Source organism: Nannobrachium achirus (genome assembly GCF_963921795.1).
Source record: "Nannobrachium achirus genome assembly, chromosome: 5".
NCBI lineage: Eukaryota > Metazoa > Chordata > Actinopteri > Myctophiformes > Myctophidae > Nannobrachium > Nannobrachium achirus.
Genome location: NC_137814.1, coordinates 52,827,496 through 52,854,781, shown reverse-complemented (window position 1 = coordinate 52,854,781; position 27,286 = coordinate 52,827,496). Strand labels below are relative to the sequence as shown.

The following is a 27,286-nucleotide window of genomic DNA, read 5'->3' as shown; positions in this document are numbered from 1 at the left end:
AGTTTGGGGTTAAAGAATGTGTCAGAAGCTCGTTCACTGGAATGAATAGACGCACAACCGTCTTCTGGTCTCTTAACACAATGCTCGCCATCTCGTCGCCAAAACAATACACTATTCACTGCCATGGCTTTTTTATATAATATTTACCTCATTCTGGAGCGCCTCCGTGCGAGCTGCGCGTGCACACGGTGTGCGCGGCCACACCAGTTCATGGCCGCGCTACGTGTGTTCTTTCCTGCGGGGAAAACATAACCCATATGGTAAAATCCAGGCTTCACTGAGAGAGAGCTAAAATGGACGGGTCACGCGTTGCAGGAGACAGTACGTTGCACGTTTTTCCAACGTGAGAGAATGGGTCTGAATGAGGAAGTGAAACTTGGTCACATTGCGGCCGCGTTGCATCATGGGATATGGAGTTTCTTAGCTCACCAGCGGCTGCGAGAGCAGGTAAACACATGGTTTGCTATGGTAACCAGCTAACCCGTCCACAGTCCAGAGTAAACACTGACTGACTGTGTGTGTGTGTGTGTGTGTGTGTGTGTGTGTGTGTGTGTGTGTGTGTGTGTGTGTGTGTGTGTGTGTGTGTGTGTGTGTGTGTGTGTGTGTGTGTGTGTGTGTGTGTGTGTGTGTGTGTGTGCGCGTGTGCGCGTGTGCACGTGCGCGCGCCCTGCCTGTGGTCCAATAGGGAGCCCAGGAAGGTGGTCCTCCACAGAGGAGCGACAGGGTTGGGTTTCAACATCGTGGGCGGGGAGGACGGAGAGGGCATCTTCATATCCTTCATCCTGGCTGGGGGACCTGCTGATCTGTGTGGAGAGCTGAGGAAAGGAGACCGGCTGGTGTCTGTACGTACACACACACACACACACACACACACACACACACACACACACACACACACACACACTCACACACTCGCACACGCACACGCACACTCACACAGTCACACTCACACTCTCTCACACACACACACACACACTCACACTCACACTCACACTCACGCACACACACACACACACGCACACACACACACTCAGCAAAATACAAAAAGTCCAAGGGCCGCAAGCTAAAAATGACGGTCCTATTTTACACACTACATGACTAGTCTAAAGATTAAGGAAAAATTCAGAAAACTGCCACATTTCCATCTATAAGGCCAAACCTCATTGAACAAAAAAGTTTGTCATGGAAGGATTAATGATTAATGATGAAATGATGAAGTGTCTTCTTTTGGAACAAACAAAATAGCAACAAGACTACAAAATTGTGTGTGTGTGTTTACAGGTAAACGGTGTGGACCTGCGCAGCGCGACGCACGAGCAGGCGGCGGCGGCTCTGAAGAACGCCGGACAGACGGTCACCATAGTGGCTCACTACAGACCAGAGGGTGAGAGAGCACACTAAAACCTCACTCGTTCCATCTTTATTCAGTCAATGGAGCGTCATGTCATCAGGTTACTGTGTGGAACGTCCAAGGAGGACATTAGAGATGAGATGGAGCATGAGATGAGGCTGAATAATTGAGAGGAAAGCTGAGCGACATGGCGTGTTTGGAGGGAGGAGAAGAACAACAGGCGGAATAAGTAGTGGACTGTTAGCAGCTAATAGCAGGTGGACTGTACCGATAGCGGGTGGACGGTAGGGCATTCACGAATAGTGATTTTTAGTATTTGAATTATTCAACCTCAAAGTATTCGAATAGTCGAATATTCAACAGGACTGGCCAAACTGTCAAATATTAAGTAAGCAAGGACGCGAACATCCACCAGGGGCATTGACAACTCATTCTTATGACTTCCTATCTCGCCAAGCTTTATAAACTATATATTTTTTAAAGAGAAGAGAAAAAGTGAATATTCGACTTCGGTGAACAACGTCGATTAGTGACTTTGATATTTGAATATTTGAATATTTGGTGAATGCCCTAGTGGACGGTAACAACTTACAGAATCTCTCTCTCTCTCTCTCTCTCTCTCTCTCTGTCTCTCTCTCTCTCTCTCATCCAATCCACTTTATTTATATAGCACATTTTACGACCAAGGTTTACAACGTGTTGCACAGAAGAATCAAATCTAAATGCACTATAAAGCTAAAATACAGAAAAACAACAGCAAAACACACAGTAAAGTACAGTAAGAAACAAAACAACAGGAGGAGGATCACTGAAAATACAGGACACAGCAGCGTGCGCAGACAGTGAAACAAAGAAACAAAAACGATGCTCGAAATTTCATATCACAATGCCATATCCCATATTGTCCCTGTCGCCATTCTCGTGATTGGCTGAACCGGAGGTAAGGGAGCGCTCCGCTGTGTTCACTTGGACCACGCGGAGGTTTACTATTCTGTCCCTATCGGGACATAACTTGAACGCTCGACAGCGGCTCAAGTCCGCTTCAGATGGTGCGCCTCCGACCTCCGTAGTTTCCACCAAAAACAAGCGCTTCCCTTACGAGGCATATCCTACGGAAAAAACTATAGCGCCCCTGTCGGGGAGAAGCACATATGTTTTACTCCTCCCCATACCCCCCCCCCCCCCCCCCCCCCAACCCTGCATCATGCAAAAGTTGTGAAAATAGCAGATCTACAAGCTCACAGCGCCTCACATCACAAGCCGTTTGGACATGCGTTATACAATAAGCGGAGGTTTGGATTGTTCGGAGTGACGGAGAACAGATTACATAATGACCATATCTTCATTTTGGATCTCAAGCAGATGCTAATGTGCGTGTTATCAAACACTTTGGATCAGATTTGTACCCATCCGCTAATTAGTGAGCAGTTCTTCAACTGAAGTTTGAGAACTTGCAGCTTCCTTAACCCATTTAGGCCTAGAATTATTGAATGCTTTAACCAGTGAAAAATAGCAGATCTACAAGCTTGCAGCGTGGCACTCGGTGCCGCGCTGTGAGCTTGTATATCTGCTATTTTTCAATAGTTAAAGCATAAAATAATGATACACAAAATGTGTACCCGTTCTAAATGGGTTAAAAGACGCTGACTGAGGGAGAGATGACAATCTCCATAGTTTGACGGTGCAGTTTCTCCACATACAGGCAGTGTGCATCACAGCCAGACTGTTACATGTTAGGGCAAGGCTAAACAGAGAGGCTGCTGTTTTCCATTTGACGATGGGTTGCCATATTGGGGCAATGTTTGCCATTATTTGTCGCATATTACAGTGGTTCTCAACCTTTTCAGACCACAACCCCCAAAATAATGGGGGTAACAAAAATGTCCACCACAAGCCAACATGGCGATGAACCCTGGATGAGTGTCACAGCTCACCTCAGAGCTGTATAATGGTCTCTGGGCTTTGTGAAGCTGTCTGCCGTTAAATAGTTGATGAGAGGCGATATGGGAGCTCTCCGTACGTGACTTAGCGCTTTGAGTGGCCATTCACAAACGAGAACCTGTGGTAAATGATCAAATAGATTTGCACATACATGGTATTTGACTTGCACAGATGACCCTGGTTTACGGTCAAATAGAAAAAAAAAACTAAAATAACACTGTTCTGTTGGTTTGATCCAACAAGGACCAAACAGTGTCCTCTCCTTCCCAGTTTTCCTCTGTTCCTGTTAGGTCACCAGCTTTTAACCACTTAAAGGTATAGGGTAAGTGATATTCTTTTTGTTAAAATAACTCTGAATAGCTCTTATATTCTGATAGTTTGAGTAACGATTGCTCTGGCGCACGTGTTTGTTCTGTAACATGAGTCTCCCTGTCTCTCCAGCTCTACTGTATAACGAACAGAAATTCCATTTTCAGCTCGGGATACCAATTCTATCCAATCAGGGGGAGAACTCACTTGGGACGCAAGATAAACGAGTGAAATTGGATTTGATGACACCTGAAAATGTTCCTAAAGAGCTGGAGAGACAGGGAGACTCCTGCTAATGAACATACACGCTATAGCAATGATTACTATCAGAAAATAGAGCGTTGCTCTTTTAACCTTTTTCCTTCTACACCAAATAGCTGATACTAGCTGATGTACAAACTCACAATGCATCAAAGCATGCTGTGACTGGCCCAAAACAGTCCCCGAGCCATGTCTGTTAACCCGCCTGTTGCTTTAAATACCCAGGAAAGTGCACCTGGTGGTGCGGCGGAGTGAATGTGAGGACCGCAGTAAACAAGGAAGTGGATCAGTCTATGCGTGTCCATGCTGTGTGCCGAGCTCTTTAGTTCTAAATAGGTGTGTCTTAGCCCCCGAAGTCTGTTGTTGAATACACCTCAAGTGGAGTTTGATTAATTCCCATTATCCTCCGCATCCTGGTATGTTCCTTTTGGAATTATATTAATAGTGCCGTGATCTGCCTGCTGGTATTTAATATTCGATGATAATTATTTTGGGAATAATTCATTACAACACAGTGTCACCCAAAAGTAGTGAGTATAGCTGGTCTACAAGCTTACAAGGTGTTGGGTTGCAACGCGTTTTGAGCTCGATATTAATATTTATTTGAACTCAACTAACTCTTATTTTGGTTTATTTTGTTTCGAGACCTTGACATTGACATTCATGCTGCGTCTTGCGCGCATCCATTGCGTTCCAACAGGGATTGAATTACATGCCGACCACGGACTATTAAAAGCCCTCGGTACGAGACTTTTATTATCATTAAGGGACTTGGAACTGATGGTGACGAACTGAACTTGAAGGAAGGTTGATGATTTGTGTTGATGAACTAACTTGCTGAACTGGGAATCATGAAGCATGTGTTTGGGTTGGACATTTACATTGATTCTCTGGTGAATTATAATTTTGTTTCCTTTAGTTTCTTTTTTAAACGGTGTCATCTACTGGTCAGTTTATTTATAGTTTGTTATACTTTGTTGTCAGTGACCATGGCCAAACACATATAATTTTGGGGGGCCTTGACATGAAAAAGATTTCAGAACTACTGATATTAGCAGGGGTCGGCAACCTTTTTCATATGAAATGCCATGTTCTAATTTTCTTGATGGTCAGTGTGCCATGTCAACATTAAGTTTAATTGTGACCTTTTGAATCAGGACAATGATCATTAGAGCAATACCCAGTTAGAGATTATGTTGATTGAATTTAGAATTATGTGCAGGATGTAATTTTACACGCACATTTTAAGACAAAAATCCTCTCTCACACTGCCAGTGATCACTCTCCCCTGTGCCAATGTTGGCACCCGTGCCTAAGGTTGCCTACCCCTGTTATATAGCAACATAAGGTTTTCAGTAAACTGTTTGGATTTAGAATGCATTTAATGGGTTTCAGGGCTAGTTCCAGCTGCAGTGAAACTCTCTGCTGATGCACAGCTGCAGCTGTTGCGCTGCGTTGTGTATTTGTCCGCCAATTCTGTTCTGAGACAAAAACTAATCTGAGGATCGATAGATGTCAGGGTCCTTCCTAATCCAAGGTCCCTGAGAAGATGCTGAGACGTCAAACACGCCGCTCTAGTCGATATAAACACTCCCTTACCGTGAATGCTAACTAGCATATTCAACCTTTATTTCACCTGGTACGTTCGATGAGTATGTACAGTACATGCGGTCATTAATATTCACATCTGGAAGCTTATCCCAGTACAACCTTGTACTATTAAGACCTGACATGCTTGCATTTAAGGCTCAAGAAGAAAAACTACAGAAGTAAAACCACAGAACAACAGCTTATTCAAAGAACAATGCTAGCCTAAAACCCTCAGCTTAATATCCAACAGTTGCATCCTTAAGTCTTGAATGTTAATATGGAATGTTTTTGAGTGTTCATTCACTATGAACTTTTTAACTGAAACTGTTTAATCGGCATGTAGAAAGGATAGGCATAAATAAGGATAGGCATAAATAAGATTTGAAGCCTAGGCCTCTTCGATCAACCAGGAAGAAATGTTGGATTACAGTGTAAAAATGTTTTGTGATAATGTTGATAAGGATCGAAATAAACAAAAAAACTGTTGTGTGTTAACAGAGTACAGTGGTTTATGAATGTAACCGTTGTGTGTTAACAGAGTACAGTCGTTTTGAGGCAAAGATCCATGACCTTCGAGAACAGATGATGAACAGCAGCATCAGCTCCGGGTCGGGCTCACTCAGAACCAGCCAGAAGAGGTCGCTATACGTCAGGTAAGACTCATACATAAGTAAAATTAAATAAATAAGTAGAACATCGCCACTATTTCTTTACCGAACAACTTACTTAGTACATACTACTGCATACAGTAGGTCACATTTCTTCTTGTTAAAGACATTGTGCAGTGATCTTTCCCCCAAAAAAATATTTTTTCAAAAAAGGGTATACCCCACAGTGGTGTTGTGTGGTAAAAGGGGATGATATTATGATGTCATTATATCAGTGTATTTCAATTGGGCCTTTTGACTCTGAGGCCTTCAGGAAGAAACCACAAATACACAGGCAAGACATAATTGCATATTATAACCACAACAGAGGGTCTGTTATGGTGTATGGCACCACCTCTTTAAAAAGTCTCTCTCTTGCTCTATCTCTCAATTCTCTCCCTCTCCTGCAGAGCTCTGTTTGACTATGATAAGACCAAGGACTCGGGCCTGCCCAGCCAGGGGCTGAACTTTAAGTTTGGGGACATCCTGCACGTGGTGAACGCCTCCGACGACGAGTGGTGGCAGGCCAGACAGGTCACCTCCCAGGGGGAGCTGGAGGAGGTGGGCGTCATCCCCAGCAAGAGACGGTGAGCACACACACACACACACACACACACACACACACACACAATCCCACACATCCAGTGTTAATTTCGGAGACTAAAACTATGACGAAAAATGTTCGTAGGCGATTGATGAATTGATTGAAGACTTTTTTAGAGGTTTGCATAGGAAAAGGTACAGTTTCATGACAGTACAGTTCACTGGTGGTACAAGGTTCAACTAAAAGGATATACCCAAAAAAGCCTATGGCTTGTTTCAATTGAGATCCTTTTTTTAACTCATGTCAAATTGAATGACAGACAATGACAGAACACATGCAGTACTATGCAGAATATATGATCAGAAAACCTGTTGTAAAACACTAAATAAATGGTATTTACAATAGAAAGTCCCCCAGTCAGGGGGAGGTAAGGATATGCTTTGTTTTCATTTACCAGTTTCGAGTAGCAGCCGCCTCTAAGTGGCTTTTCAGTGCTGTTTTAAAGGAAGGGATATACTCTCCTTTAAGGCCTTCGGTAGGGTGTTCCACATTTTAGAGGCATAAGAGGAGAACGCTTTTGACCTCTGGTGTTGTAATTTTTAACATCCTTTACGCTTTGGAAGTATTTTGTCAGGTATACATGGGTATTTTAGTGGTGTAGTGTATCTTGTACACCAGGCCCATTGCAAGATGCTGTACTCTGTCAGCTACAAAATAAAAACTAAGCTATGATGACTAAAACTAAGACTAGCCTAAATATATTGTCAATTTCATCAAAAAATAAAAACTAGACTAAAGTGATTGGTAGGGACTATGAGATCCAGTAGAACTAAAAGACAAGTCATTTTGTTTGGCGCTCTGAAAAAAACAAGGGTCACCACCCGTTTGTGAGCGCTTGTTGTCTTCCTGTGACCTTTGACACGGCAGAGTGGAGAAGAAGGAGAGAGCGAGACTAAAGACGGTCAAGTTCAACGCCAAGTCCAGAGACAGAGGGGTGAGTGGTCCCAAGACCCTTTATTCTGAAAACATCTATGTAAATTCACACCCAATAAGAAAAATTTCACGTAATATATGAGGGCTGGGCCATATCTTTGCATTATATCGATATATGTCGTTGACCGGATTTAGAATATCATAATCTCGTGATATGGCAGTATATGGAATTCTTTTTATATTTTAATCACTTTTTTATATACTTTAAAAGTGTTTATATTTGTATTATTTTCTAAATCTAAATTAAAAAGCCATCTACACACTACAACACCTTGCATGTGAGCTTGTAGATCTTCAAAAAGAAAAGAAAAAAATGTTTGGCAAAAAATAATTGCAACAATATGATACTCTCATCACAATATCGATATTGAGATATTTGGTCAAAGAAATTGATATTTGATTGTGTCCATATACACCAGCCTCTCATATATATATATATATATATATATATATATATATATATATATATATATATATATATATATATATATATATATATATATATATATATATATATATATATATACACTGAATGTTAGAATAACCATTTCCCGTGTACTGTATTGTGTTAATATGTTATCTGCTGAAGCTACTGCACTGCTACCTACAACAACTACACGTACTAATCATACTGTTTGATCCAACTAATAGTTACAGAGTGACAATAATGGCAGCTAGCTAGCTAGTTAGTTAATAGCATGTTGTGGATGATCTTTTGGCTGCCGCAGCCTCACTCCCCTCCTCCCAGATAATCGTGTTTTTGTTTTTATAACGTGTGTCTCTGTAACGTGTGTTTTAATGTGGCCAGAACACCACACACACATACCTGGTGTGTTGTTGTTGTTGTTGTAATGTTAAAGAACAGCTGAAATGGAAAGAAATTTTTTTCAGAGCACAATCCGCGGTCATAATCGTGACATGGTTGACAATAGAAAAAAAGGAACACATTCAGTTGTGGTGCATTTGTTTGTCAAAAAGTCACTAAAAGTCCAATTTGAATTGCTTCCTGTCAAACAAAAATGAAATGTGTCATTATATCAGCAGGTTTAGACCAATTTTAACCAATGATATCGTGTCAATCACTCTTCCAGGCTGAGCTATAAGATTCATTGTGCATACATGCTGGTGTGCCGTCTCCATGCTAGACACTAGATGGCGCTGCTACGCTGTTGATATGTGAGAGTAAACATGGCAGACTTTCTGAAGCTAAACAGTACCATATAACACAGTGATTGATTCTCAAAGTGGGGTCCAGGGACCAAATGGACCCTTACAGGTCTGTAACTCTGAGAGAGTTTTGTGCAGGTCTTTGAGATTAGGAAGTATGAGGACCACAGCCATAACGTGTGTTTCTGAAAACATTTGAGGCAAGAGATAGGTAAAGCAGTAACAAGAACTTAATTCAGCACTGCCTTGTAGATGTTTGTTTATTTTTGTATTTTTTCCGGCGGTTGGGACGAAAAGATGAATTGTATACTAAAGGACCTCAGCCTGCAATCTCCTAATGTTTATACTTATTATACAATGTCAATGTTTTGTAAGAAAAATCATTAAAATTCGACCCTGCCATTGCCCCAATATCGCTGATTGGTTGAGATGCGCCCAGCACCTTGTTTCACTATGAAATACAGCATGTCACGATTATGCTGCTGTAAAATAAAAACATAAAACATTTCAGCTGGTCTTTAACATGCCTGAAAAAGGAAAAAAAAACACCCACGTCACCCCAGCCTTCTAACACGGACACCACTACCGGGTTCAAACCGACGTGCATGACAGGACGAACCCCAACCAGAGAAAACAAAAAAAAAAAGAAAAACAACGCTTGCCATTGACTGACTGTCTGTCTGGCTGACTGTTTATCTGTCCGCCTGTCTGTCTGTCTGGCTGACTCTCTGTCTGTTCGTTTGTCTGACTGATAGTCTGTCCATCCATCCTTTTTGCTCTCGTCACCTGCACCTCTCTGCTTCGTCTCCTCTGTCTCCTCGCCTCCTCCCCTTGTCTCCTCTCCTCTATCTCGCTCCTCGGCGCTCTGCTTGGAGTGTAGTCTCGTGAACCAGACTGTCTCCTCCCACAATTTTTGACACTACATTTTTAACCGAAATCTTTGCTTCTGGGGGTGTCCCTGGAACCACATCTTTTGAGATGGGGGGGGGGGGGCAATTTTGGGGGTCCATGAATATGGACATGAAAAAGTTTTGAGAACCACTGATTTAGAAGAAGGATTTAGAAGACATTTATAGAATCGGTTCAAAATATTCAAAGACTTGATCTTTTCACAAACTTTCAAAAATAGCAGATTTAGAAGCTCACAACTGCTGTGAGTTTGTACAATGTGAGTTGTGTATATCTGCTATAATTTATAGTTAAAGCATAAAATGTCACGGGAATCCCCTCTATAGTCTATAGCAGGGTTCCCCAATTAGTTTCCCCCAAGGGCCGAATTATGTCTAGGGTACCAAGCCGAGGGCCACAACATTGCAGGGGCGACGGTGGCTTTCCCGCTACTCCAACGACAATATCGCGGTGCCTTGTATGATTTGCGAAAGAACGTACAAATTTGAAGATACAAGATTTCCACCCGACAACAACGATATACTAGTGTTATACCACCATTATTACTGGGGTTGGTGTGGGCCAGACAGTAGCCCCCCGCGGGCCGCCTATTAGGGAACCCTGGTCTATAGCGTTCCAAGATTGTGGAATAGTTGTCTGGCTTCGCGAGACTACTTGTGGAGCGTAATCTGAGTCAGAGAGATCCCACGGTGTCGAACTCTCTCTCATCGTGTCGAACATTGAGTCGATCTCTCTCTCTCTCTCTCTCTCTCTCTCTCTCTCTCTGCATGTCCATAAAACAACGAGTTGTCTTGCATTAATATCACTTTGACTCCATTCACCAGCATCCCCTTCTCTTTTTCTCTCACTCCGTCTCTGATCTAAAGCTCTTTAACTACCTTAACAAGATGGCTGACATCCGATACCGTACGGCTTCTTAACGTCAGATCAGATGGAATATTAAACCAGTCTTCCATCCAGCCGCCTAGCTCCGCTGCTGACTCATATATGGGCGTGTTATCCATATATGGGCGTCCTATGGGGGCTATCAAAGCAATCATTTCTCTGTAGCCATTCGTTGGGGGATATTGATTAGAGCCAGTGGTTCTCAAAGTGGGGTCCGGGGACCCTCGGGGGTCTAAATTCACCCGTAGAACTTAGAAGTCTGTAACTCTGACAGTATACAAATGTATTACTGTCAGAGTTTAAGGGTTATTTAACTGTAAAACACTTCTGAGGCCATTGTAACATCTTCTCTGGCTTTTGTGTGCACCCCATACAATTATTTAAGTTGCTTGATTCAATATTTTAGATACTGTATCCAGTGCTGTGTTCTACCTGTCAAGCAGGTATAGAGAGTATGCTGTGAAGTAGGGCATTCACCGAATATTCGAATATCTAAGTCACTATTCCACGTTGTTCACCGAAGTCGAATATCCGCTTATTTTTATTTTTGTATTGTTTTCTCTTTAAAAAATATATAGTTTAGGCAGTGACCCCCAAAATAAACATATTTGAACTGGGGACCCCCACCCTGACAATCACTTGGAATTGTATGTATTACATTTAATGTGACTCATTTCCACAGATAAATATTGTAAAAATAGCAGATCTACATGCTCACAACGCCTCACAACGCCTCGCGTTGCGAGGCGTTGTGAGCATGTAGATCGGCTATTTTCACAATGTTCGCCTCTTGATTACTTAATATTTGACAGTTTGGCCAGTCCTGTTGAATATTCGACTATTCGAATACTTCGAAAATCACTATTTGTGAATGCCCTACTGTGAAGACATAAAAAAAAGAGTATGCCCTCGTGAACCTTTCAAAGTAGCGTATCTGATAGGCATTATGCATTGGCGTATGCGCTGGACACACGAATAGCCGCGGATCATAGAAAGGTAAATTGTAAATTTATATAGCGCTTTTAATCCAAAGCGCTTTACATAGATTGTGCATTACATTCACCCATTCACACACACATTCATACACCGGTGGCGGAGGAAGCCATGCAAGGCACCAACCTACTCACCGGAGGCAATTAGGGGTTCAGAGTCTTGCCCAAGGACCCTTCGACATTAACTCAGGGGGAGCCCGGATTCGAACTGGGAACCCTTCGGGATTTATACCCTTCGTGCTCTAATACCAGTTTCTCTACCCCTGAGCTATGCCGCCCCAGTAGATTATAGTATGCCCTCAAAAAAGGTCTAGAACACACCACTGCCTGTATCTGATATTCATTTGAGCTTGAGAATTTGAGAATGTCTTTGTTAGTAAAAAAATACAATTGGATATATGAAAATAAAACACATCCCCCATCATGCATTAGACGAATATCAGTCACCAGAACCAGGAAGGAATGTGTGTTTTCAATGTACTGTATCTAACATGGTTAAAATGGAGTTTGAAGTTACAATGGATTTGTATAGGAGAGGGGCATGTCTGATGAATTGAATATCAAATGTCTAAATGTTCAATCAAACGACTTTAAAACTGTCTGGGGCGCTCACAAAAGCCAGAGTAGATGTTAAAATAACCCGAAGTGTTTTAAAGTGAAATACCCCGGGGAACATTTAGTCCTCAAATAGCCGCATAGATCTACAAGCTCACAATGTGTCGCGTTGTGAAGCATTGAGAGCTTGTAGATCGGCTATTTGTTTTTGCAAAGAAATTTGGTGTAGACGATAGAGTTGTAACTCAAGTCCAGACTCTTGGGTTTAAGTGGTTAAGGGGGTCCTTGACATCTAAAGGTTTGAGAGCCACTGGATTAGACCCATCAGACTCTGTGGCAGATTAGAAAGGTTCCAGCTGTGTTAAAAGGCTTTTTCCCCCTGAAGACGATCCCCTTAACACGTTTTGTCACAAGATGGGTTCGCATGGAAGTGATTTAATTCAAATGTTTAATCATTGAAAAAGTAGTTTATTCATGTATAACTTTAAAATCGTACGGAGTGCTGTAATCTGAGGGGGGGATGGGGGGGGGACAACAAGACTTAAAATGGTCATTTAACGGTCAGTTAATGAAAAAACGGTTACACTCACTCACTCAGGTGCTCACAGGAGATAACAAGTGGTTAAAAGTTGATAAAGAACAACTTTTATATTAGCCATTATAGCCGTGTTTATCAAAGTGGATTCCAGGGACACTGTGGGTTCCCTAATGGGGTCTAAATTGACCCATACAAGTCTGTAACTCTGACAGTGTACAAATGAACCCTAACGGGTTCATTTGGTTCCATTTTGTACACTGTCAGAGTTAAGGGGAGACCTTGAAATTTGAAAGATTGAGAAACACTGCATTATAGCATGCTAACTTTCCAGGAATAGAAAGCCTGCGGTTTCTATTAGCTTGGATTCCCCGTCAATGAGGTCACTGGTAGACAGGTTTCTGAACTGTCCGCAGACCTTCTCTGAGACTCTGACTGAGTGGGATTTGTTTTTAAATTTTAACCAATTACTTGAAGATGGAGGAAACAGCCTTTACTAAAACAAGGCAAACAAAAAACATGTTTCTTTCGGGCCTCGAGAGGTCTTCATCAGGCTAACAATTTGATCTTAATTTAATGTATCTAGGAGGCCAACCCAGTGTTTTCCTTTCATCTCTACCGTTTCACTTTAGTTTACGATTAGTAGGCAAAACTGATGCAAAATGTAATTTGTATGTAGATGACATTTACTATCATTTACTGCCGTACAACTATTGTTGCAAAAGGCTGTCGGAAATCAGCAAAAAAATGCTTTTGAAGAACTAGAAACCCAACTTCAGCAACTAATGACTTGTTAAGTCATACTGTAATTCCTTAGAAATAGTCCAAAAAAAGTCAAAAACAAACTGTCTATTTCGCTATTTTTAGAAATGTATTTTTTAACCCATTTAGGCCTAGAATTATTGAATGCTTTAACCAGTGAAAAATAGCAGATATACAAGCTCACAGCGCGGCACCGAGTGCCGCGCTGCGAGCTTGTAGATCTGCTATTTTTAAAAAATGTTGAAACTTTTGGAAAGTTTGTCCAAAATCGCCGTGGTTAAAACCTGGTTATATATAGATTTTGGTTTACTACAAACATGTTGGCTGCTAGTTTCAACATTTTTTAAAAATAGCAGATCTACAAGCTCGCAGCGCGGCACTCGGTGCCGCGCTGTGAGCTTGTATATCTGCTATTTTTCACTGGTTAAAGCATTAGCCACAGACTTGGATGGGAGGGGAGGCGGGGGGCGGGGGGCGGCGGGCGACATAAACACGGGGTGAACGGTACGAGGGTTCTTTTTCTTCCCCCATTGTCTTCTCCATTATCTTCATCAGACTCCTTCACCTTCCTCCTCCTCCCTATCACCACCTCCTCCCCCACCTCCTCCTCCTCCCCTCCCCCGCCTGTGTTCCCTCCTTCTCAGCAGTCACTCAGTGACAAGCGTAAAAAGAACCTCTTTTCCCGAAAGTTTCCTTTCTACAAGAGCAAGGAGACCAGCGAGCAGGAGACCAGCGACGTCGACCGTAAGTAATATCTCTCCCCAAAAAGTAAACGCACGGCACGCTACGCTACCCGCCCCCTCTCCCCACCGGTATCCCACAGCGCCAGACCATGCAGACAGCCCGGCCGTTGTAGGGGAGGGTATGGGGGGGAGGGGCTGGAGCGGTCGGTCCAAAAGATCATTGGTTCGGGCAGCGCCAGGAAGTGGAGACGGGAGGACGGTTGGCGCAACCCAATGGGCCCACACACCTTTCAGCATGGCAACAGGGCTGGTCTCAGTTCTACCAGAGAACAATCTCATTGACTCATTTAGACCTGGAACGCATCATTACTTTAACCATTATGTTATGCTTTAACTGTTGAAAAATAGCACATAATACAAGCTCACAGCGAACTTGTAGATCTGCCATTTTTGAAAAATCTTGAAAAAGTGTACAATTTTTTGTACAGTTTTTTGAAAAGCTCATGTTTCCATGTCAGTGTTTCTCAAACACCCCCATCTCAAAATATTTTGTTCCAGTGATCCCCCCAGAAGAATATTTGAGTTACAAATGTTCGCTTTAAATGTATTCAAAGATTTGAAAATGAAATCTACAAGCTCGCAGCCGTTCTGTGAGCTTGTATATCAGCTATTTTGTTAATAATTAAAGCAGAAAATAATGGTTAAAGTGGTTCCAGGTGTGTGTTCTGTTGAATGACACTTTAAACAGAACACACTGTTCTACAGCACTCACTGTATTCCTAGGTATTTCCTTCCTACCTTTATCACCCCAACATTATCTGCCCTGTTGCCCTGTCCCCGGGTGTGTCCATTAGGGGGCGCCACCACCGGCAGTCCCCTCCGCTCTCTGTCTCTCTCCCTCCCTCTTATCTAGTAGTAATGTTGTTATCCTCCCGACGGTTGTTTTGTTCTTGTCGTTTGTCTGGCTCTCTGCTGACCACTCCACAGGACAACTCTGATGACATGCTCTCTAAAGGATACAGTAAGTCTCCCTCCACCTTCAAACCCCCAACCCCACCCGGTCACCCTGGTTCCTGGCCCCTGACCCCACCCTGGTCCCCTACCCCACCCTGGCCTCTGACCTGACCGTCCGTAGCCCTGTGTCCTCCAGGAACTTCTGTTTTAGCTCGCAGTGCTAACAATGTGTAGGCCATAGACCGATTTCCTGAGCGACACCCTGCAGACTCTGTGCCTCCCGCCATTACTGCGGCGTAAACGGGGCATCCTGGGGTGCCGTGACGGCAGTCCAGGGGTGCCGCGAGATAATTTGATAATATTTGGAATTTATTTGGCCACTTGGGACACAAACATATTTAGTATCATTTTAAACTTGAAGTAAAAAGTTATTTTCAGTCGGTTCTAACCAAACTATTATCTCAACGTTTTCCTCGCAACATAATCACTAAAATATCGTCACTGTCGGGCAGAAACCTCGAATCTCCAAGTTTCAAATGTGTACGTCTTTTGGTAAAGCAAAGCCTTGCATCATACAAGACTGTCGCACGAAACTAGTCAAAACAGCCGATCTAGTCAAAACAAAACTAGTCAAAACAGCCGATCTACAAGCACATCGCGAGGCGTTGTGTGCTTGTAGATCTGCTGTTTTCACTAGTTTAGTACATTTTATAGATGATAAATACAAAACAAACAGTTTTGGACATACAAGGTTTCCACCCGACAAAGACGATATGCTATAAATATAAGGTGCTGGGCGTGAAAATTATAATGTTGGGGTGCCTCGAATTAAAAAATATTTATGGGGTGCCCTGAGACAAAAAAGTTTGGGAACCCCTGGTGTAAACAGTAGTGTAAAGTAACTTGTAGCCTATTTACTTAAGTACTGTTACTGTACTTGAGTATTTGTACTTTACCTGAGTATTTCCAATTTTCAATCATTATACTTCTACTCCACCACTGGCTGCTGTTTGCACCGCAGTTTGCATCTACAGGGAAGCGCTCAGGAAAACGGTCTATTATAGAGCGTGTAAACAATGAGCTTTATTCATTTGATGAAAGTTCAAGGCTGCAATCCGGAACTTATTTTAATGAATAAAACTAGATGTTAGCCTATCTTTATGATAGAGTTGTGAGCCTGTAGATTGGCAACCTTTTGCTGTTTGACATAGAATTAAATGTATACTATTTAAGTGGGTTGTTTGGCTAAAAGTGCTGCTGAAGTGCAACATCTATTGTGTTGACATCATGAGGAAATCATTAGAAGAAGAATCAAGCAAGAGTTGTAGACAGAAGAACCTGTTGGACACACAGCCACAAATATACCACACATTACCCTAGATACAGTACACACATACATACATAATGTACATACACATACAGTACATACAGTACACAGTTACACACACGTGCACAAATACATGCGCATACATGCCTGTACACGACTCACATCTCTAATGTATATTATGCACACATCGACATCCATGCACATACAGAACGGCACATTTTACACAACCGCACACACAATCACCCCTCTCTCTCTCTCTCTCTCTCTCTCTCTCTCTCTCTCTCTCTCACACACACACACACACACACACACACACACACACACACACACACACACACACACACACACACACACACACACACACACAGAGTCAGCGATGTTTGTCTCCTTCCATAGTCCACCCTGTCCATCTGTCTTTCTGTGTCCTCATGTGTCTGTGTGTCCTGTGTGGGGATTTCAGTACTGTACTGTACTGTACATCTCTCTCTCTCTCTCTGTACTGCTGTGGTAAGTGTGTATCTGTACTGGACTGGCATGAGGAAGAAGAAAGTTCACTGATCAACTCAACAAGTCACTTTAACCGTAGCAACACATCCCTGATCAGATTCAAATCCTCAATGTGTGTGTGTGTGTGTGTGTGTGTGTGTGTGTGTGTGTGTGTGTGTGTGTGTGTGTGTGTGTGTGCGTGTGCGTGTGCGTGCGTGAGTGAGTGCATGTGAATTATATGTCTGATTCTGATTCATTGATTTCCATTTGTTTTACCTTGGGTGTATGATGTACTGTATGATTATGTTGATTGTCCTTTGTATTATTGTCTTCATTATTAGTATTATGTTATTAACCACCGAAGCCCTAGTTTAGCTATTCTAAAATGTAGCTATTCATATCTTCATGCTCACAACGCGCCACAACGCATTGTGAGCTTGGAGATATGCGACTTTTGACACATTTTGAAAATGTATGACCATAATTATTTCCAATTCATAATCTGTAGCATTTGAATAACAACGGCGACACCAGGGTTGTTAAGTGGTTAATAAGTGATGTTGTGCTGTTGGACTGAGTACCTGTGTGTTCAGCGTTGTCTCAAAGCATTGTGGGAGGTGTGCGTGTCGCAGCGCTCTGACCCGCTGTTCGCTCTGTTGTGTTGTGATTGCAGAACACATGACGTCTAACGCCAGCGATAGTGAGAGTAGTTACCGTAAGTTCTCCTTGTAAAACAAACAACAACAACCTCGTTTCTCCTCCCAACAAGGAAGTCTGTTTGTAAATGCAGACATAATGCCCCCCTCCCTCCCCCATTGCCGATACAAATCTACTGCTTTAATTAATTTCTGTTGATATCTTAATTTAATCATTTCTATAATTATTTTCTATACCTTTTTAGTATGTTACCAACCAGAGCACCCTAACACTCAACTTAGCTTAACTAGCTCTAGCTCTGTGGATGACTTGAGTAGCTGGCAGCTGGCTGCACAAGTTTGATTAATTGATCTTGCTAACTGCTAACTCGTTAATGATTGCTTTATCGCTTACTGGGCAATAACAGCATGATGCCCTCGCCTCTCAACACACACAAACACACGCACGCACGGATGCACGCACGTGGCTACGTCCGACACCCTTGCAGCTTTGTTCCTCTCTCTGCTCTGAGGAAGTCTGCGTCTATTAAAACACTTGCATGACTGAGATTTAGAGATTTAGAGGTGGAACGGGTTTGCTCAGGATACTCTCAGAAATGTGCCCTTTCATGACTTTTCCTTAACACACAAGCCAAGTCTTTTATTCTACCATTTGAGATGTTTTGTAAATATGAAATAAATACTTTTGAGTATTTCCTGAGCAATCTAATTCCATTTCTAAATCTTAAAAAAAAGGTCAAAATGACCTGTTCAGTCATGGTTGTTTGCGTGGATGGGCTGAGGGCGTTGCATGGACACTGGGTGGGTGGATGGCTGTCTATCTGCACCGGTGCGTTCTGTGTCTTTCTGTTTATGTCCCCGTTTGTCGTGTATGTTTGGTATGGATGTTTCAAGGTGGTGGTGTGTAGTGTGTGAGGAATGTGTTTGGATCGGGTCGGTGGACTGAACTGTTTTCTAACTGTTAATTTATACTCTTGCTTGTAAATCGGCTCCTGTCCTCAAGCTACAGTATACATTACACTAACCATTTAGCTGATGCTACAAATAGCCCCCAATTCTATAATGTAGCGATTGTATAAATGTTGTTTAAAATATATATTTAATGTATGTTTAATGTAAGTGAAAAGTGAACCTTTCCGTTACCCCTCTAGTCCTCATTGCTCACCCGGTCCTTTCTGTTCAAGCTATCATTTAATCGTCTCCATATTTAAGGCCTTCCTGTTCATTAGCTGTAGTTTAAAACCTCTCTTAAAGGGTAGGGTAAGTGATATTTTTTGTTTTAGTTAAAAGGTTAAAGCACTATTATATGATTCTGATAGTAATCACTGCTATGTAGATTGTGTGTTAAGTCACAGGGGTTTCCCTGTCTCTCCATCTCTTAAATAAAAATAATTGTTCAGGTAGGTGAGAGTACCCATTTATCAGCTTCATGTTTTGTAGTGTTTCATTTCAATCTGTTTCTGCTAATTTCTTCATCATTTTCAATCTCACTTGATTAATCTGTCCAGAGTTCTCTATATCCTTATTGGATCAAATTGGTATCCCAACCTGAAAATACATTTTCTGTTTAATAAAGAGCTGGAGAGACATAGCATAGGTGATAAATATTGTTGAGACGATACAATGTCTCCACGATATTCCATCTTCAGAGATATCGTATGTATCATGATACAATGAGGGAGCCTTGTTGAATTGTTAATACATAGAGTCATTGCAGAATTCATTTAAACCTGCATTTTGGTCTAAATCAGTAGTTCTCAAACGTTAATGTCAAGGTCTCTCCTTAGCTCTCCTTAACTCTCTCCTTAACTCTGACAGTATACAAATGAAACCAAATGGACCCTTACAGGTCCATTTGGTTTCATGTGTATACTGTCAGAGTTACATACTTGTAAGGGTGAAATTAGACCTCCCAAAAGGAACCCAGAGAGTCCCGGGACCCCACTTTGAGTACTCCTTTTTCTTTTAGTTTTTGTTACCTTGTAGGTGGTTCTACTGTTAAGTAACTTGAAAAATAACCATAAAAACCAACATGAAAAATAATCGTGAAAAACATTCTCGGAACAACTCGGAAAAAACATTGTGATATTGTATTTTTCCATATCGCCCACCCCTAGAGAGACATGGAGACTCCTGTTAATGAGCAAACTCTCTATAGCAATGAGTACTATCAGAATATAGAGCTATTTTAACCAAAGAAAATCACTACCCTACCTTTAAGTCCTTCCTGTTCATTAGCTCTATACTAGTTTAAATGTCTTCATATTTAAGTCCTTCCTGTTCGTTAGCTACAGTTTAAAGGCCTCCGTATTAACGGCAGTGTTGTGTTCATTTCCCCGTGGTGTTTGTGCGTCCAGGTGGCCAGGAGGAATACGTTATCTCCTATGAACCCGTCAGCCAGCAGGAAGGTGAGTCTGTGACCCTTTTCCCAAAGGCCTCTGTTTTTAGAGGGTCAACATGCCATTGTCATTGTAAATGGTGTATGTACTGTACAGCCTTTGGCCAAGACTGTCAGAGATTTATTTGATCTATTCTGACTGACTGACTGATATTCTCGTACAGTGTATAGTTTAAAGCATATACAGTATTAGCCATACTGATAACATGGATTCACTCACACGTTCCTCCACGGTATCAGTCTGGATTTTGGCCCATAGGAGCGAGTATGAGAAATTAGCATCGATACAAGAGGATTATTGCCCTATCAATCAATTGAGCACAGTCCTAATGTAAGACCGCCTGGCCACAGGCAGAGAAATGTGGGTACTGTTTGTTGTTGGTGGTTGATAGTGTGTTGTGTTGTTGTGTTCCAGTGAACTACACCCGTCCCGTCATCATCCTGGGGCCCATGAAGGACAGGATCAACGATGACCTCATCTCTGAGTTCCCTGACAAGTTTGGCTCCTGTGTCCCACGTGAGTCCCATGCATTAGCACTGTAGAACTTAGGATTTATCCCACCGTGAAAGCTGTGTCCACATACTTTTGATTGATTGAATACTTTGTTAGTCAGAGGTTTACAGCAGAGTGGTACAGTAAGACATTAAAGCTAAAAGGATGACACAAAACACTATACTATGTACCAAAAATAGGCTAATTTTGAAAGAAACCAGTGTTACACATCCTTTAATGCTGTGGTTCTTAAAGTGGGACATTGGGACCCCCAGGGGTCCTTGAGGGAGTTCCAGGGGGTCCCCAGCTAAATGATAGACAGTTAGGAACCAAATGGACCCTTCTGGGTCTGTAACTCTGAGAGTGTACAAATGGAACCAAATGGACCCATCCATTATATTAACATTGATTTGACCCCATTTTATAAACTGGGGGTCCTTGAAATTAAAATGGTTCAGAATCACTGTTAGAGCCATTGAAAAAAAAAATCTCCTGGGGGTCCCCAGGCTAATAAGTGTCAATTTGGGGATCCTTGATATGAAAAAGTTGGGAACCACTGCTTAACTCATTTGCTGCTATTTTAAACATAGGCTGAACTGTTTTCCTGCCAAATTGTCCTTACCTTTTAACGTGGGCACACGCACGCATCGTGCACGATCTGTGCGCGACTCATTTAGTAGACGTGTAGACTCGGTGACAGCTTTCGAATAAAAAAAACCCCATTGAAATAGACATATCCGTTGCCAGGCTGTATCCCTGCTGTATCCGCCAGTGTTTACATAAAAAACATTGAAAACAGCCAGCTGTGCGCTATGGTAACACGTGGACACGTTCGCGCACATAGCAGACGATATGTGCGCAGATCATATGCCAGGCGGGTAAAAGAATCAAACAGCTACGAAAAAAAAAAAAAACGTGAGAAAAAATACCATTCTATGGCCGTCCAGTCAGCTTCCTTGTTTACAATGGAAAGCTATGCGACCGGAGCTACGATTGGACCTCAGACCGGATATGGAAACCTAGATCCGGTCCAAACCGGAAATACGACCGGATACAGTTAGGAGGCGGGCCTAAAGAGCCAGTATCGGCTATAATCAGCGATCATACTTTTAATCGTTTCATAATGATTAAAGATAATTAAATCTTCGGGCTCCTCGGGCATCGCAGAGTGGTACAGCAGGAACTCTCCGGTTTCGACAGGGATAGCAGGAAATGAGTTAAATGGATGGTGTCAGAGGTATTCCACATGTTGGTGGCAGAACAGTAGAATGACGACTTCCCCATGTTTGTTCTAAACGTGTTTCTCTGTGTAACTGTCTGTCTGTGTGTCTGTCTGTGTATGTGTCTGTGTATGTGTCTGTGTATGTGTCTGTGTATCTGTATGTGTCTGTGTATGTGTCTGTGTATGTGTCTGTGTATCTGTATGTGTCTGTGTATGTGTCTGTGTATGTGTCTGTGTATGTGTCTGCGTGTCCAGACACGACTCGTCCCAAGCGTGACTACGAGGTGGACGCCCGGGACTACCACTTCGTGGTGTCCCGGGAGCAGATGGAGAAGGACATCCAGGAACACAAGTTCATCGAGGCGGGCCAGTACAACAACCACCTGTACGGCACCAGCGTGCAGTCAGTACGAGAGGTGGCCGAGAAGGTAGGCTGGATAGGATACATGTCTTTGATTGATTGAATACTTTATTTCAGTGGTTCTCAACCTTTTCAGGCCGTGACCCCCAAACTAATCATATTTTAACTGGGGACCTCCCTCCACCCTGAAGAGTTGAGGCATTACATTTTGTATAACACGGCTCTATTGTGAAAATAGCAGATCTACATGCTCTACAACGCCTCGCGTGGGCCTTTAAACTTTATGTTGGTTTGTTTACTGCGTGAGATCAATGTTGCACATTAACTTAATCATCTGGGACCAACCCAAAAGGATTTGGGGACCCCCTTGGGGGTCAAGACCCACAGGTTGAGAACCACAGCTTTATTTGATAGTAGACCACAGTGTTTAAAAGGTGTTCTGTATGTTATGCTCAGTTCTGTATGTTATGGTCAGCCATTCTTTTAGGGAGCTACATACTGTACTAATGTATTTCATGTTTTCGCTCTACATTATAATTTACTGCGTTGAAAATAGCATGGCGTTAAGTCGATGATCATGCTTTATTTCAGGGTAAACACTGTATCCTGGACGTATCTGGTAACGCCATAAAGAGGCTGCAGTTAGCACAGCTGCATCCCATCGCCGTCTTCATCAAACCCAAGTCTGTAGAGAACATCATGTGAGTTGTCTCGATCTTTCTAAATTAATACATGTAACGTAACTAGAGGTCCGCGGGCCTTCGGCCCGCTCACATCTAGTAAAAAAAAAAAAAAAAAAAAGTTAATAAAAAATAAATAAATACAAAAAAATGGGGGGGAACTATTGTGGCGGAACTATTGTGCCGCAGCGCACGTTTCCGGTCGGACATATTTGACCGCCGGACGCACTTCCGGTGTTGTCCGCAAATCTTTCTTGTGTGGATCAGCTGCATCTGAGATTGAGTGGGCTGAGTGGGCTGGGCGTGGCCAGCGTGGGCTGGGTGGAGCGTAACCGTGACAACAGCTGCTTGCAGGCTGGTGCAGGCTTGTTGTATGGGCTGGTGTAGGGTTACAGATCCATGGGCTGGGCGGACGTTAAGATCCCCTGGACTGGGGGACGTTATAGCCAATTGGAGTGCTGCATTTGGTCTGTTGGTGACAAATACCGCTGGCTGCAGTTTACAAATGTAATATAAGATAGCACGTTACACACACACACACGCACACGCACACACACACACACACACACACACACACACACACACACACATACTGTGTATATACTGTATATTGTGTGTCCATTAGAGATGTGCCGATTGATCGGTGAGTGATCACGATCGGCGGATAATGCCTCTATTGGCTTCGATCAGTATTTGCCGATCTACAAGCTATTTTCACAATATATATCTGTGGAACTGAATGTAACCTCAGCTTCAACTCCTACAAGTTGAACTGGATACTGAAGGACCTCAGCCTGCAATCTCCTAATGTTTATACTTATGTCATTGTCATATGTCATATACAATGTCAATGTTTTGTAAGAAGAATCATTAAATATATAAATGCTGCTACACTAATACAATAAATAGAATAATTTATGGATTTGATGCTGTGATCAGGAATATCGGTATCGGCAGATACTGATTTCAGTTGATCGGTGATCAGTATCGGCCCCAAAAATCTCAATGGGAGCATCTGGAGTGTCCATGGTTATGTGTGGTACAGTGTTCTCCGTGGGGATTCTAACCTGTGGTGCGTGCTGTTTCAGGGAGATGAACAAGAGGCTAACAGAGGAGCAGGGCAGGAAAACCTTTGACAGAGCTACCAAGCTGGAGCAAGAGTTCACCGAGCATTTCACAGGTAACACCGTCACCTTTTCCACCCCAACACCTCCCTAGCACCACCTCCCTAGCACCACCTCCCTAGCACAGGCACATGCCGTGAACACATAGACATCAAAGAGGGCTTGAGCCCCTGCCCTTTTACCAGTCTGTAAAAAGTGCCCTCTCCAGACCATGAATGCAGTTTTTACTGTGGTTAAAGAAATGCAAATACAGTACCCTCTTTCCATGCCATACCTGAAGGCAGCATTCAAGAGAATTGCCTTGTCCAAACTCTCCTGAACTTGAATGCAGCATCTTATGTTGAAAGAATTGCCCTCTCTCTAGAAATCCATGCCTTTACGCGACATCTCCAGTATTGACTTGATTGTGCGTAGTTCGTGTGGGATCAAGCACTGAAAATAGCCGACTGCGACGCGTTGTGAGCTTGGAGGTCTGCTATTTTCACCAAAAGGCCCTTTTAGAAATGTGAGCCCGTCTCTCTAACATTCTCTGCACGTCCCTGCTTCACCTCCTCCACCCCAACTGCGGTTAACATCTGTGTTTGCTTTAGATTTTTTTTTTTTTCAAAAATTAGAAGATATACAAGCTCATAGCGCGGCACCGAGTGCAGAATTGGTTAACCAGAATACAGGTACATAAGAGTAAAACGTATTTTGCCTTGGCTTCTTTCAGACAATGCAGCACTATGTATAACAACAACAGCAGAATTTTATTTTTTAGAATAACATAGAAAGATTTAAGGAAAAGAGTGCAAAAAAACTAAAGAGCAAAGAGAAAAAAATAAAGAGCATCCTCAAACGTACACATTTTTCCCTGGTTGTTGCTACCTAACTTTGTGTGTAAACAACTTCACAGTGCATTCTGTGTGCAACAGGTTATAGTATATCGTCACTGTCGGGCAGAAACCTCGTATCTCCAAGTTTCAAGTGTGTACGTTTTTTCACCAAGTAAAGCCCTGCTTCATCATACAAGGCTGTCGCACAAAAGTAGTGAAAACAGCCGATCTACAAGCACTCGACGCCTCGCACCGCGAGGCGTTGTGTGCTTGTAGATCTGCTATTTTCACTAGTTTAGTTCATTTTTAAAACGATAAATACAAAACGAACGGACTTGGACATACAAGGTTTCCACCCGACAACGACGATATTTGATCCTAACTGAGCGTAACTAAACCTCCCGGTTTCTCCCGTTGCAGCCATCGTGCAGGGAGACACGCTGGAGGAGATCTACGAGGAGACGAAGCAGATCATCGAGGAGCAGTCTGGCCCTTTCATCTGGGTCCTCTCCAAGGAGAAGTTATGATCACCTCACCCTGGCTCCTCTCCAAGGAGAAGTTATGATCACCTCACCCTGGCTCCTCTCCAAGAAGATACGATCATCATTTCACCTGGGAAGAGAGAGTTATGAAGAGAGAGAGAGAGAGGAGGAGGAGGAAAAAACTCCACTTTCCACTCCTTCCCTCCCTCCCTCCATCCATCCATCCATCCATTCAGCCCTCCTTTTCTCCTCTCTATTTATGATTTAGTTTGTTCTTTCGTTTATTTTTATTTTTTTTACAGCCACGCACCGCACAGGGTCGCTCGCCGGCTGTTAACTGGGATTTATTTTCATCCCAGTCTTGTTTTAAGGAAAACTCTGCTCAAACTGGCAGTCGTCCCGCCCCCCCCCCCCCCCACCTCTCCCCCTCCCCCCTCCCTCCAACTCACACACTTATCAATATGAACACTGGTCCCTCTCTCCACCAGGTGTCTCGCTACTAGAAGGACTAAGACTGGTTCTCAAACTTCTTTAATTTCACGGACCGCCCAAGTTTGGTATGCGTTAGGGACGCGGACCCCCGTACCGCTTGAGAGCAGTACAGAATGAAACCGGTTCCACCTGTACGCTCGCTGAGTTACAGAGCTTTAACGGGTTCTATCTGGTTCCTTATCAATCGTTAAGCAGGGGTGTTTTTTTCCCCCTTATCTGTGGCTGACCCATAAGTGGTTGGGTCAACCGTATAGAGGCCGATGGATCCTTCCACGCCCCCTTCTATTTCTTTTTTTTTTTTTTTTGGTTTCCAAAACCCCCGATGCCAGGGGGCGGGGCCAGACGAGGACAAGGGGCGGAGCCAAGACAAGACCAGCAAAGAGACGAAAGATGGCACACGACGACGCCAGTGGATTTCATGTCGACGCTAACGAATAAAAAAACAACAACAACAAAAGCAAACGGTACAAGGTTCCTTAATGTTTAAGGGAGTCCGTGGAAAGGTGGAGAGGATAAGTTCGTCCTAGTGTAAAGCTATAATATTTTTCTTTCTTTTTTTCCTTATTTTTTTTGGGTGAAGAGTCGATGGCAGGTTGGGGGCGGGGTTCAGTCTCAGGCATTTTTGGGGGTGGGGTTCACAAGGAAGGCACGAGACACAAAGCAAAACTTTGCACGTTGTAGCTTTAAGAGCATGTCTTTTTTTTTTTTTTAGAAACCTCTTTATTTTCTCTCTCTCATTCTCTCTCTGTCTCTTATTCCCCCTGTCTTTCAGCCTGTTCCTTCAGCAGCGTCTTAATAATATCCTGTAATAGAGCAAGCGATTCCCAACGTGTGCGCCAGCGCTCACTGGTGGGCAGTGAGGGTAGTGCAAGTGAGCTGCTAAATAATTGGTTTTAACGATAACAACAACATGAACCACTTAAACCCCATACGTCATTAGAGCAGAGTCCCTCAGGGCTCCATACTGGTGACTGGTATGTTTTTGCCCTACATTAACTGTCTTCGCAGAAACTAGCCGAAGCTCGGCAATTTTTTTTGCAAAGGTTTCCCCCACAAAACAGATGCTGGGGTGGATTTAATGGTTAACATAAAAAATATATATTTTTTAAAAGAATACCTCTTTATTTTTTCTGTTATTTTTTCGAACAAATGAGTTTTCATTGTGGTACAGATAAATAAAAGTATCTACGCTAGTTCCATTGATTGGAGCCGGAATACAAATCGATCGATCGATTGATCATTAATATAAACATGCTCTGAAAATATGCATGAATTGAGTCAGCCTTAAGCCCTTTGCACACAGGCGCGTTTATCCGCACGGATAAAACGGACAATTTCATTTTTTAAAAAGAAAACAATGATTCTCTACGACCTCATGCACACCGGATCCGAATTAGCCGTGCGACGAGTGGCTGCAGCCGTGCGTTTTTTTCTTGATCGAACCCAGTTCGATTCGTGCGTCTTGTCGCATGCGGTAAAAAACTCCTCACTCCTTTTATGACTCCTTTTGGGATCCGCAGTGCCGATTCCGCACAGCATTGCACACCAAATCCAATGCGTTTTATTCATGCAGCAAACGAAAAAAAAAAAAAAAAAACCCAACTGTCCTGTGTGCAAAGGGCTTTACTGTCTCTCCACGTAATGGGAAAAGACGCACGCTCTTGTAGAAAAA

The 27,286-nt window shown here is 42.8% G+C and overlaps 1 protein-coding gene across 4 annotated transcripts in view; it reads left to right on the top strand.

Annotated features, from left to right (window-relative positions):
* dlg1b (discs large MAGUK scaffold protein 1b) overlaps positions 1-26,198 on the top strand; it is a 191,424-nt gene extending 165,226 nt beyond the window's left edge. For 3 of the 4 annotated variants that reach the window (XM_080726140.1, XM_080726139.1, XM_080726142.1), the window contains 13 exons: positions 686-842; positions 1,282-1,384; positions 5,991-6,105; positions 6,510-6,686; positions 7,571-7,637; positions 14,086-14,185; positions 17,565-17,606; positions 19,905-19,955; positions 20,361-20,462; positions 21,916-22,088; positions 22,613-22,722; positions 23,790-23,881; positions 25,061-26,198. In XM_080726140.1, coding sequence (XP_080582266.1) covers positions 686-842; positions 1,282-1,384; positions 5,991-6,105; positions 6,510-6,686; positions 7,571-7,637; positions 14,086-14,185; positions 17,565-17,606; positions 19,905-19,955; positions 20,361-20,462; positions 21,916-22,088; positions 22,613-22,722; positions 23,790-23,881; positions 25,061-25,167 — 1,396 coding nt within the window. In that variant the 3' untranslated portion in view covers positions 25,168-26,198. Of the gene's footprint in view, positions 1-685; positions 843-1,281; positions 1,385-5,990; positions 6,106-6,509; positions 6,687-7,570; positions 7,638-14,085; positions 14,186-15,111; positions 15,146-17,564; positions 17,607-19,904; positions 19,956-20,360; positions 20,463-21,915; positions 22,089-22,612; positions 22,723-23,789; positions 23,882-25,060 lie in introns of all 4 variants that reach the window. The other variant, XM_080726141.1, reaches the window with a different exon arrangement.
* The last annotated feature ends 1,088 nt before the right edge of the window (positions 26,199-27,286 follow it).